This window comes from Geospiza fortis, unplaced genomic scaffold, assembly GCF_000277835.1.
Source record: "Geospiza fortis unplaced genomic scaffold, GeoFor_1.0 scaffold543, whole genome shotgun sequence".
Classification (NCBI taxonomy): domain Eukaryota; kingdom Metazoa; phylum Chordata; class Aves; order Passeriformes; family Thraupidae; genus Geospiza; species Geospiza fortis.
The window spans coordinates 47,011-59,713 of NW_005054587.1; the positions used below are offsets into that span (position 1 = coordinate 47,011).

General features: G+C 49.2%; 1 protein-coding gene across 1 annotated transcript in view; it reads right to left on the minus strand.

Moving 5' to 3' along the window:
• Window positions 1-7,483: 7,483 nt before the first annotated feature.
• The window catches only part of LOC102037853 (lymphocyte antigen 6E), a 10,097-nt gene continuing 4,877 nt past the window's right edge, over window positions 7,484-12,703 (minus strand). The window contains exon 3 of the mRNA XM_005429931.2: window positions 7,484-11,986. Within this exon, the coding sequence (XP_005429988.1) occupies window positions 11,778-11,986 (209 nt within the window). The 3' untranslated portion in view covers window positions 7,484-11,777. The remainder of the gene's footprint in view (window positions 11,987-12,703) is intronic.

The following is a 12,703-nucleotide window of genomic DNA, read 5'->3' on the forward strand; positions in this document are numbered from 1 at the left end:
GTTAAAAAGGCGAAATCCTCTGACGGTGTTTGCCTTGTTCATAAGGAACAAAAAAAAAACAAAAAAAAGAAAAGAAAAAACATGAATGGGGTGTGGCTTCTGGTTTCTGGTATTAAGTGGCCTCGAACAATATGTGTTAAATGACTGGTTCCACCTGCACAGCTGAAATGTGATCTCCCTCGCCTTAGAAAATCTTGGATGGAAGAAGAATCTCCGCCACCACCCTGCTCTAAATCCTCTTCCCTCCTTCACTCCGATGGGTGGTTTTGGGGGGGGTGTCAACACACCTTGTTTATGGTTTCAGTTGATCTTATCCGAGTCCTGAAATGTCTCCTCTTTTATGCACACCCTGTGCTGCTGCTTCGCAGGGCTGGCAACTCACCAAAAAAAATAAAAATTAACAAGAACTAATGAGAATATTCAAATATTGTTTTGTTGAATTCCTTTTATTATTTTGTAGGAAACCACAACCTGTCCTACGGGAGGGGCTTCCCACTAATTGCAGTAAAAAACTAAAAAGACACACAATCTGCATAAATCTGCCTCATCACATGTTGGATTTAAAAAAATATATTCATTTCTTAGTGTATCTGTTCAAAGGGAAATTAATACAAAAACTCTCACTCTTCAGATGAGTTTGTTGTCATAAACAAAAGGAAAAGTTCAGCCAAATATTTACTTCCAGCCTGGGAATCCCATGCCAAACTCTTTTCCTGTCCTATCTCGCCAGCTGAGGCAGTCTCAGGGTGGAGGCGTCTTCACCAGCCCTGCCTCACTTGCCTCCAAGCCTGGAAATCTCCAAATCCCACAACCTCCCAGGCTGCTCAATTCCACTGCAAATCCTAAAATTCCCCATCCACCTCCAGGGCAGAGTTTCAGGGACCAAGGGCTGCAGGCACTGAGAGTCCGCTTGACTTAATTATTTTGAACTCTCCATATTCTTTATTCTAATGAGCTCTTGACGTATCTCCTATGAATCCCAAATTTCCAGAGCAGGCAGATGCAGGAGTGAACGATGGGATAGGATTTAAGGGTGGAGGGGTGCTGACATGATCCTGTCATGTGCTAGTGCTAAGCTTTCTTGGAAGAGGATTTAAAGATCATCCCATTCCAACCATTGCCATGGGCAGGGACACCTTCTACTATCCCAGATTCCTCCAACCAGGCCTTGGATACCTTCAGGGATGGGGCAGCCACAGCTTCTCTGGGAATTCCATTGCAGGATCTCACCGCCCCTAGAATGAAGGATTTCTTCCCAATATTCAATTTAACCGCACCCAATTCCTGTTTAAAGCCATTCCCTGTGTCCTGTCCCTCCACCTCTTGTCCAAAGTCCCTCTCCAGCTCTCCTGGAGCCCCTTTAGCCGCTGGAAGGGCTCTGAGGTCTCCCTGGAGCCTTCTCCTGTCCAGGCTGGACATTCCCAGCTTTCCCAACCTGGCTCCAGGGCAGAGGGGCTCCAGCCCTTGGAGCATTTCCATGGTCTCCTCTTGACTCCCTCCAGCACCTCCACGGGTCAGGGATGAAAGACACTCATGGAAGCACCAAGGATGGGTTACTCTGACACTGAACTGCTGCTGGGAAGATGCCAGGGATTAAATCACCATGAATTTTGCCTCTGGGACACCACAGTCCCCACCTCACAGAAACAAAAAATTCTCCGGAGCTGAGGTTCTTACACCAGAAAGAGGGGAATTAAACAGGTGTCCTTGCCCTTCTCCATCTCTTCCATTGATGAGGAATGTCTTTAAAAGTTAAAAAGAATGCTGGAAAAACCAAGTTAAAAAATAGAGAATGCCAAGCCTGACTCTGGCCTATCCCTGTGAATGATGAGTCAGGAATCCAACCCTGCAGCTCTTTTAGAGCCATTTTCACTAAGGCCCACTCATTAGCTCATTAGTCACAGCAGCCTTATTCCTGCTAATTAATTTTACTACAATCCCCTACAATGTATGGCCAGGATCCAACGTGTCTCTGCCTGGCTTAAAAGCCATTACATTGGCACAGCTTTGGAGTCACTACATCCCTCTTCCAAACCTCTGGAGTGTGTAAAGGTCAGGTGATTCCAATAACCGAGCTTCTGGAAGGTGCCCTCAGGGAAAGGACATGTGTCCCCTCAAAGGACTCAGCTGAGCAGAGAGTTGTGGCTTTCACGCCTGGGAGCAGGTGGGTTTGGCACAGATTGGAGCTGCAGGAAGTTTGGAGCTCTCTCCACACTGGTTTTCACCTCGGCACTGAACTGGGATGAAGAATCATGGAATGGTTTGGTTTGGAAAGGACCTTCAAGATTATCTCATTCCAAACCCCTGCCATGGGCAGGGACACCTCCCACTCTCCCAGGTTGATCCAAGCCCTGTCCACCCAGCCTTGGACACTTCCAGGGATCCTGGGGCAACCACAGCTTCTCTGGGAAGCTTGTGCATCACCACCCTCACAGGGAAGAATTCCTTCCCAGTATCCCATCTATCCCTGCCCTCTGGCAGTGGGAAGCCATTCCCTGTGTCCTGTCCCTCCAGCCCTTGTCCCAAGTCCCTCTCCAGCTCTCCTGGAGCCCCTTCAGGCACTGGAAGGAGCTCTGAGGTCTCCCTGCATCCTTCCCTTCTCCAGGCTGGACATTCCCAGCTCTTCCCACCTGGCTCCGGAGCAGAGGGGCTCCAGCCCTTGGAGCATCTCCTTGGTCTCCTCTGGAATTGCTCCAGCAGCTCCACATCCCTGCACTGAGACCCTCAGAGCTGGATACAGAACTCCAGGAGGGATTGGAGCAGAGGGAGGGAATCCCATCCCTGGACCTGCTGGTCACATTCCTTTTGATGCATCCCAGGGTTCTGTTGTCTCCTGGCTCCAGCAGAGACCTGAGAGAATGTGATTAAAGCCAGACCCAGGGCAGATGGGTCAGACCACCCCACAAAGGGTTCCTTGAATCTGCTGCTCATCCCAGATTCCCACCAGACCTCACTGTGTCCCACTCTCTGCCCCAGCCATGTGCTGTGAGCTGCACCTGGGGCTCAGAGAAACTTTGGATGTTCCCCAGGAGAAGAAGGGCAGGAACAAGATGATTTATTTTTATAAGGAGTCCTGTTCCTTCCAGGTAATCATTCACCTGCCTTTTTTTTTTTTTCCAACCTGTTTTTCTCCCTCTCTGAATTCCATGCAGGTACTTCTTATCTCCAGGTTATTATTTAGATTAACCTCTGTGTAGCTCTTAACTCTTTCAGGGTGAGACCTGCACATTCATCACTTTCCTGCCCAGTGGACAGCACATGGATACAGCAATGCCATGGGGGAATCTTAGAGGATTCATAATTCCTAAAATCTTAGAGGATTCATAATTCCTTAACTGTGTTGATGTTGTGCATAGAAAGGATTGATCATATATTTATAAATAGTGGGGATTTTAATTCCTTCCCTCTCAATTCTTTTCTCGCTGCCTTTTGTTCTTTTTCGCTTCTAAACTGAGAAATTCTCCCTTCCCATCGACTCTGACTGAGGCAGCAATCACTTATTTGGCGATGATTTGCTCCATCCAGCTTTTCCAAGGCATTGTTAATGATGCAGGAATGTAAATCACTCGTTCAGTGTAGCTGTTACCTGCCTTAATTATCCCTTGCCTTTGTTCTAGGCTTAATCCAAGGAACAGGAGATACTTTCCTACCTGAGTCACTTCTCGCTGACCCAGAAGGGAAGAACAAGAGCAACACGTGTAAAACACTAAATAACCCGACTGAAAAGTACCAGCTTTGCCTCCAGGCCCTTTTCATCTCCCTCTAATCCTGCAAAGCTTGGCACTGGAGCTGGAAATATCCACGTTTTTTGGCTGCTGGGAGCTGCCCAAACCAGTAGAAAACTTAAATGAAGGTTCCACTGCCCAGGTGAGAGGCTCAGTGTGTCCTGCACCAAAAAAACAGCCCAGGTACGGCCTCCAGATGCTTGAAGATTTCAGGAAGATGTTTCTGATCCCAAAACTTGTGGCTCCCAGAGCATTTCTCCCTGGGAAAGGTGAGGAAACCAACACCTCTCCTGTGAGGAAAGGCTGAATTGGGATTTTTCTGCCTGGAGAAGAGAAGGCTCTGAGGAGACCTCAGAGCCCCTTCCAGTGCCTAAAGGGACCCCAGGAGAGCTGGAGAGGGACTTTGGACAAGGGCATGGAGTGGCAGGACAAGAGGGAACGGCTTCACAATAAAAGAAGGCAGCTGGGAATGTGAGGCTTGCTCCAGATGTCTGGAAAAGGCCTTATCTCCTCCCACCTGATCAGGCTGTTATCAGACACACACAACAACATCCCCTGTCCTGATCTACCCCCTCTCCCTGCCCAACCAGAGCCCAGCCAGGGCAGAACTCAATTCTCTGAGCTATCCCACCCTGTCCCAGTGATCCCAACATTTCATGTGGCTTGGAACACGGATTTAACCCCAGGCAACACAAGGAGTTATGAGACAGATGGATTTTTTCAGCCTGGAAAACACACTGGGAAGGGAAGGCTCAGGGGGCCCCCATAGCATCTGGCATGGAAAAGGGTCAAAGGGAGGTCTGGGATGGATTTATTTCTCATCCACAGGTTCCAAATGAAGTCCTTTCTCCATCACTCCCCTTAGGAGAAGGTCCTGGAATGGCAGCACTCCCATCCCAGCTCATCCCAAGGGAGCGCACTGGCAGAGCTGGGACCTGCCGCTGCCACCTCCTGACAAGAGAAGAAAATGCAAATCCCACCTCCCAGCCCATTTCCCAAGGAAGGAAGGACTTTCCCGGATAATTTCAGCATTTTTAAAGTTTCACTGTTCCCAAAATACGAGGCTTATAGACACTTGGTTCCAACCAGCTTGAGGACGAGAAACCTCCAGGTGAAAATAATATAAGGAGAAAAATTCAGTTTATCTAAATTGCCTTGAACGACCCAGGAGTTGAATTCCAGCAGGAGTAGCTCCACCTTGTCCTTATAAAGAACCTGAGTGGTCACATACAAGGTGCCACCATCCTTTATCTACTGAGTGAATTGAACTTGAATTTTTTGGGTTTTTAGCATCTTTCCTTTCATAGTTTGGTACTAAATGGGTGCTGCTGCTCCTGGAACTGAGCAGGTTTTACTGGTCTGAGCTCAGGTGCAAATCTCAGCCTCTGGAGCAGCAACGGGTGAGTGAATCGCCACAATCTGAGCAATGAGAGATGGAATCTGAGCCAGGAGCGCTTTGGGCACCTGTGGAAAGCACCTGGCTTAGCTCTGGGTGACAAAGTGTGACAAGAATCCGTGTGAAATTCAATCCACCCAGCTGATGCTGTTAATTGGAGCGGAGCAGAGAGCAGGGAGCTGCTCGCACCTCTGTCCCCGTGAGTTTGGTGCTGTTTGTGTCACATTTCTGTGCAGCTTTATTGACAAGTTATTAATGTCAGCCCTGGTGGCTGATTGCTCCCTGTATCCCAGGAAAGTCACGGAGAGCCAGGCACGTTGTGCAGCTCCTGAAATCTCTTTGTCTTGGGAGATTATAAGCAGGAAGGCTGGTGGGACATGCTCCCACAACCACATACAGCACATCCTGCATTTCCATCTCCTCCTTGGGGTGCCATTCCCCCCTTGCCCCCACAACCTCTCAAAATCCATGGAATGGGGAGAAAAGGAGCTGGAGAGGGTCAGCACTGGCAGGAAGGTGGAGCTCTTATTCAATCTTTTTTTTTTTTCTTCCTTTAGCACCACTCCAATTTTAAATTCCAAACTCGCTTCCTACAAGCCTTTCTTGATTCCTCCAAAACGTCAAAGCTCCCAAATGAATCAGCTTTTTAGAGACTCCTCTCCAGTTCCAGAGCTTTATCCCCCTCCAAAGCTAATATTTGGCATGGATAGAGAGGAGCCCTGTCCAGAGAGACAGCAAAGGGTGGGATATAACCCCTCTGCTCTGCCCTCATGAGATCCTATCAGGAATACTGTATCCGGGTCTGGAGTCATGAGCACATGGATGGCAGGAATCTGCTGGAGCAGATCCAGAGGAGACCATGGAGATGCTCCAAGGGCTGGAGCCCCTCTGCTCTGGAGCCAGGCTGGGAGAGCTGGGAATGTCCAGCCTGGAGAAGAGAAGGCTCCAGGGAGACCTCAGAGCCCCTTCCAGTGCCTGAAGGGGCTCCAGGAGAGCTGGAGAGGGATCTGGGACAAGAAAGGACACAGAGAGTGCCTTCCCACTGCCAGAGGGCGGGGTTAGATGGGATATTGGCAAGGAATTCTTCCCATTGAGGGAATTCTTCCCAGTGAGGCCCTGGAATGGAATTCCCAGAGAAGCTGTGGCTGCCCCTGGATCCCTAAAAGTGTCCAAGGCCAGGTTGGATGGGGCTTGGAGCACCCTGGGATAGTGGAAGGTGTCCCTGCCCATGGCAGGGGGATGGAATGAGCTGATCTTTAAGGTCCCTTCCAACAAAAACCATTCCAGGCTCCTGTGATGGGAAGGCCAGAATTCTCCCACCTCAGCCCCTCATTTGGGGTCTCCCATCCTGGGATGGTCAGGACAACCTTGGGATGCCAGTGAGGAACATCTGAAGAGCAAACAGGAGATGTGGCACCATTTCCCTTGACTTTCCAAATTGGTGAAATATGGAAAAGGCCATCCTGGGCCTGTGCAGAGACAGGCAGATCCCTAGGGAACAGCAGGAGCTGGGACGTGGTGACAACGTGAGGAGAAATGGGAACACCAGGCAGGAGGGACGTGCAGGTTTCTTCTGTGCAATGTCCCCAGTCCACAAAATATTCCCTGTCACCATTGGAGCCCCTCCCATCCCAAAAACCACTTGCAAATCAGGCTGCAAAAATACAGATTGCAGTGGAAATGGAAGTCCAGCCTGGAATTATCCTGAGGAAAGGAATGAAACTCCCAAGCCCATCGCTGTTGTTCCACATTTGTCTAACATTCCCCAGGGGATATAATCCCCTTCTCCCATGGGATCCCATAAAATCTTTAAACAAAAATTAGAGTGATGTAACTTTGCAGAGCTGAATGTTGGGGAGAGCCGAGGGGGGGGAATCTCCAGAGCACCCAGCCCTGTGTCCATCTGTCCGTGTGTCCGTCCGTGCGTCCGGAGGCGGGAGCAGGGCTGGATCCCTGGGAGGGCAGGAAGAGGAGCAGCTGCCCACGGACACCCACACAGGGCCCTTTTTGTGCCCAAAATAGCAGCCTTCTCCCACGAGGAAGAGCGCAGGCTCCAAGGCCAAATCCCATCTCCATTCCCAGCGGGGTCACGGGCAAGTCAAGGATATTTATGAGCTATTGAAGGCAAAGACAATCCCCGTTCTTTATCCATCCCCAGGAAGAGATTCCAATGGCCCTGAGATGAAATGCAGGAATTTAACCCTCCTTTAGCCCCTCAGTTTGGTCTGTCCTTTTTTTTTCCAGCCCACAATCTGCAGCCCTGAGGTTGGAATACAATCCAGGCAATTTCCTTCCACACCAAACAAGAGTTAATATCTGGAATATCTGCAGAACCACCCAAAAATCTCCTTCCAAGTGTATATTTTTTTTAATTAATTCCATATATTTTTTTATTAGAGTATAAGAAACAAGATGGAACATACACTTCACTTATACTTAGGTTAATATATTTAAAGGGATGGATGCTTCTTTATCCCGTTTATCCTGTTACAATAAAGATAATACACAGTTACAAATCTCACAGATAGGAATTAGTAAAATCAGCATTTCAGGGAAACCACCTCGGATCATCCAACAAAGCTGAAATAAAACGTGCCAACGTTTTTTTTATTTTTTCTGCAACATTTAATTGGCTTTCCGTATTTTCATTTGATGGAACTGGAGGATTAGGGCTGGGAAAAAGTGCTCCCATGGAAAATGTTGGACTTGGGAAGCCTCACAAGCCTTTTATTTCTTAATTTCCACAATCAGAGCAAAGCTGGACAAATTAAAACCTTCAATCTGCCTCTGCTGATGATGACCCTCTGGTTTGGGTGCAATTATTTGGTTTGTGGCAGCTCATCTGCCTTGATTTCGGAGATTTGGACTTCAAAGTTCCTCCACCAAGTCTGGCAAAAGCCAGTAGGTGGCAGGACCAACCCAGGGCTTCGCTTCCCTGGGCACCATGGGCATTCCCAAAATGCAAAACCGGGCATTTCTGTTCCCATTCCCGTTCCACAGCCTCAGAGAGGGGTGAAATAACTCCTTCAGGATCAAGGATCCAGAGCCACCTTCAACCCAAACAGCCGAGACCAACCAGAGCAAGAGAAAGAGCCCTAAACCTCCAGGCATCCAGATGTGCACCACATCTGCTTTTTCCAGAGGGCACGGATCCTATAACTCATCCCATGGACACACAGACACCCTCACCAGAGCTTCCCGCAGGGGTGGTGGGACCACAGCCTCCTTTTTCCACAACAAATAAAGTCCCTGGGAGACAAATCCCTTCAAAAAAAAAAACCCCAACTTGAGCAAACCAACACCAATCCAGGACATCCTTGAAGCAGTAAAGTGGATCCTTGGAGCAATAATCAAGCAACTGATCATTTATTCTCTTGCAGCAAGGAAGTCACGTCAGGTTTGTGGTTTCCAAAAGAAATTTTGCCCTTTAAAAAAAAAAAAAAAAAACAATTCTCAAAACCAGCTGGAAGAACTGTGCTCGTTTTGGAGTCCTTTTCTTGGGCAAACAGCAAACCCCCAGATCCTGGGTGGGAAGTGCTGATGCCACAATGGATTTTGAGCATTTTTAGACAATCCACAAAAATTCGAGCCCTTGGTGGGGTGGTGGGAGATGGCAGCAGCTGCTGGTGAATTACAGCCATTTCCAGGATGGAAGCACTGAAAGCATTTTCTCAGCAACACGCTCCAAAGTGGGCAGGTATTTCACTTTAGCTCTTAATTTCCAGTAAAAACTCTTCCAGGATATTTTATGCTTCTAGGGAGCCAAACCTCCTCCCCTCATAACCTCTTGTCTTGTCAGAACAGGTGAATATCTGAGTTTTCTGCTCAGATTTTGATCTCTTAATTCCACAGTCCACAGAAACACATCCAAAGCACTTCAGGGCTGTCCCACCACGGCCCTCAAATTCCAAATCCAGCATTTAGATCAACAACCCACCCACCAGTCTGAACACTTCATAAATCCCATTGCTTTTCCTACTTATTGCCTTATTATTAATGATTTTAATCATTTCACCTGCCCATTTTTAAGCCTGGGTTTTACAACAGACGAGGTTCTCACCAGGTTTGTCATTCTGGGGATCTGGAGGCAAAAAATAAACCTAGAGTAGGACCAGGAATAGTGCGAGTTGGCATGACTGATGAGAAAGTGCTTGGGATTCAACTGTGACAAGCTGTCAACCCCCTCCCTCTCTCAAACACACATGGATCTATCCAAATGTCTTTTTTGCCAGGAAAGGAAATACTGAAAATATCCCTTTTTTCCATATTCTAGTACACGGGAAGGAAGAGACAAAAAGAGAGCGAGGAAAAAAACCCAAATCTCCTTGTGAAATTTATCCAACCAACCCTCAGCTCCCTCCCCAGGCAAATCCATGAATGTAATTTGCTATTTATTGGGATAAGCAGCCTGTGGATGTTCTTCCCATGAGCCTGGCACAACCACATCCTTGGCACTGGCCAAGGAACCCCAAGAAAGGAAGGAGATGGCCCTTGGAGGAGACAACCAGGGCCCTTGGAGGAGACAACCAGGTCTTCAGCCCATGGGGTTGCCCAGTGTGGCATCGCCAGGATCCTCATAAAAGCATGGACAGACATCAGGACACAGCTGATGGCTTTGAAGCTCAGCTCTTTGCTAAAGGTAATCGAGTCCCAAACCAACCCCAAAACCTTTTTCCAGGCGGCCAGAAAAGACAGAGCCTCCCTAAATTCAATGTAGAGTGCTCTGGGTGCCACATCGGTGTCACAGCAAGTGCTGAGGGACAAATGAACCCCAAAAAAGAGGTTTGGAACCCTTTTGGGAGGAAGGCTGAGGCACGGGGAAGCTGGGGAATATTCATCTTGGTTTAGGAAGGTTTTCCCCAATTTTCCCTGTGCCCCACGTGCATAGCAGAGGTTTGTGGGGCACCTCAGGCCCCAAGGTCCCAGGAGGATGCATTATCCAAAGGAAGGCACATCCAAGGACCAGCACAAGTGATGCATTCTTCCCAAATTAACCCCTAAATTGCAGATCACGTCCCAGCGACCCATCCCTCCTGTTGGAAGAGCTGTCATTAACATCTCTGTCCCTTTAATTAAAAGAGGGGGAGAAGGGAGGGGGGAGAATAAAACCATAAAACCACTTTTGTTACCAACATTTCTGTACATCTGCAGCCACCTTACATTTATCACTACCTGAAGAGGGGACAGAGGTGGAACTGAAAGTTTGTGGAGCTTTTGTTTGGGTTTTGACACAGAACAGGAGAAGCAGGTACAAGGCATGGCTAAAATGTGCCAACACCTGGGTTTTGCTGCTAGAAAGAGAAGAAAAAAAAGCCCCAGTGCACCTCTGATCAATCAGAAGAAGCGACAAAGAGCTTGAACTTGACAGTTTAAGGCTGAATTCTGGCTTGGTTTGTGGCGAGCAGGTCCACAGGCAAGCAGAGTAGGCAGGACAGATGACACAGAGAGGGCAGGAGGACACATCTCCCATGGGACAGCTGAGAACTTCTAGGAAAAGCCTTGCCAAAACACCTGGGAAGATCCTGGGAGCTGAGGGACAGCAGATGTGGAAGGTTGGGTGGTGAAGTCACCTCCAGCAGTCCATGGGCACCATCAGGCATTGAAGGTTGGACCTAAAATTCTGGGTATTGACTTCTCCTCTGACTCCACCACATTTTTCAGACCTGTTGCCCATGGTCATTCAGGTATCACCACTGTGGTGGTCACCATGACAAGTCCAAAGTGGGGAAACTGAGGCACCAAGTCTTTGTAAAATGAAGATTCACTTCAGAGTCCTCCTGCCAGGGTAATTGCTCCGTTAGAGTTGACTCAGGCCCCAAAAGCTGGCATTTAGCAGTAAAATGCACCTGGAAAAAGTCATTCCCAAGGGAGGTGGAACAAGCTGGCCCAGAGGTTTTTATCAGGAAGGACAGCAACAGGGAGGAGATGGATTTGCTGCTCACAGCTGGAAGGGATGTGGAGATGAAGCACCCAAAAGCTGCTCAGGAGGGTGAGGGACCCTCGTGCTGGGTACCAACATTGGGATTTTCCATGAAAGAGTTCCTAAATCCCTGGAGCAAGGAAACACACACACGTCCCATCTCAGGTAACAACAGGAGCAAGTTTATTCAGGTCTGGCACTTACAGAACTTGGAAGGACAAGGTACACGGCATTGGTTTTCCAGAAAAGTCAGCCCAGGATCAGAAGAAACGAGACTATTTTATAAAAAGAGACTGCAGCTGTGAGGGGCCAGGAGGAATGTGTCTCCCTTTGGATCCTGCATTCCCGCTGCCTGTGCCACCCATGTGCTGGAGCAGACCTGGTGGTGCTTGGGGTGAATCTGTTCTCAGCGAGTCCCAGCCTGGCTTAACCAACTTTAGAAATTAGGGGGGTGGGAGGGGGATTATTAATAGGTAGAAAAAGCAGAAACCCTTCCAAAAATCATCCACCTCGGCGAAGGAGGAGCGAGAGTGCAGCGGGAGACGTCCACAGGAGGAGGAGAACAAGCTCAGCCAAACCACCCAGGTCTCCAACTCGCTTGGAAGAGCAGAAAAAGTCTGGGAAACAATCACCTTGGAAGCCTGCTGAGAAGTAGAGGATCTCCCTGCAGACAGCAACAGAGAAGATATTGGCTAACGAGACCCGTGGGAGGCGGCTCCTTCCTCAGGCAGCCCCATCACTGGCGAGCCTGCAGGACGTAGATGAAGCTGATGAGGATTCCCAAGGCCAGGATGGTGGAGCTGGCTCGGACGCTGCTGGAACCGCTGATGTTGCAGAGGAAGGAGTCGCAGCAGTAAACGGAGGCGGCCGCTATTCCCAGGTTGATCCCGGCGCTGGGGCAGATGGGAGAGCATCCCTTGGAGATGGACTGGCCGGATTTCCCGCCTGGATTTGGGGTGGTGGGGGAGAGGAAGGAAAAGAGGCAGGTTTAGAATGGGTTTTTTTTGGGTTTCTGATCACCTGCTCTGCAAAGGAATTTCGGCGCTGGAAGAGCCGGGGCGGCGCAGGTGGCACAGGGAGGGGATGAAGCGGTTCTGGGAGACAGGAATCCCAGCCAGACCATCTTATCAAGGATCACCCGTGATAAACTCACACAAACACCCCAGAGACCACACAACCGCCCAGGGACACCCCTTTGGATTGGTCAATGCTCAGCCACAACAGCTCCCGTGAGGAATCCCAAAAATCCCTCTTGAGCTTCTCTCTAGGGCTCCTCAAGGGAGACAGGGAGCACTGGGGAGACACTTGGGAGCCAAGTCTGCATTTTACAGAGAGGCACAGCCCATGTCAAGAGGAAAGAGGAAACCATTAGCAGGGCTACAAAGAGAAGTTTATAAAAGCTCCCAGTCTCTGTTTGTGCACATCTGACCCACCCACGCTGCAGACTTGGGCATGGAATTCCCCCACTCCTGCCAGGGAGAGCCAGGATGGGCTCTGGCTCCTGCAAAGGTTCCAGGAGATCTGCCAGAGCATCCTGCCTCCCTCAGCACAGCAGCTGGGAAGGAAAGAACCCCCCCCAAATCTCTCCAGGCACTCAGGAAGGAAACCCACAACCCTCCCTTCCCGCCTCGTCCACAGAAAGTGAAGCAAAGGTTGGACTCA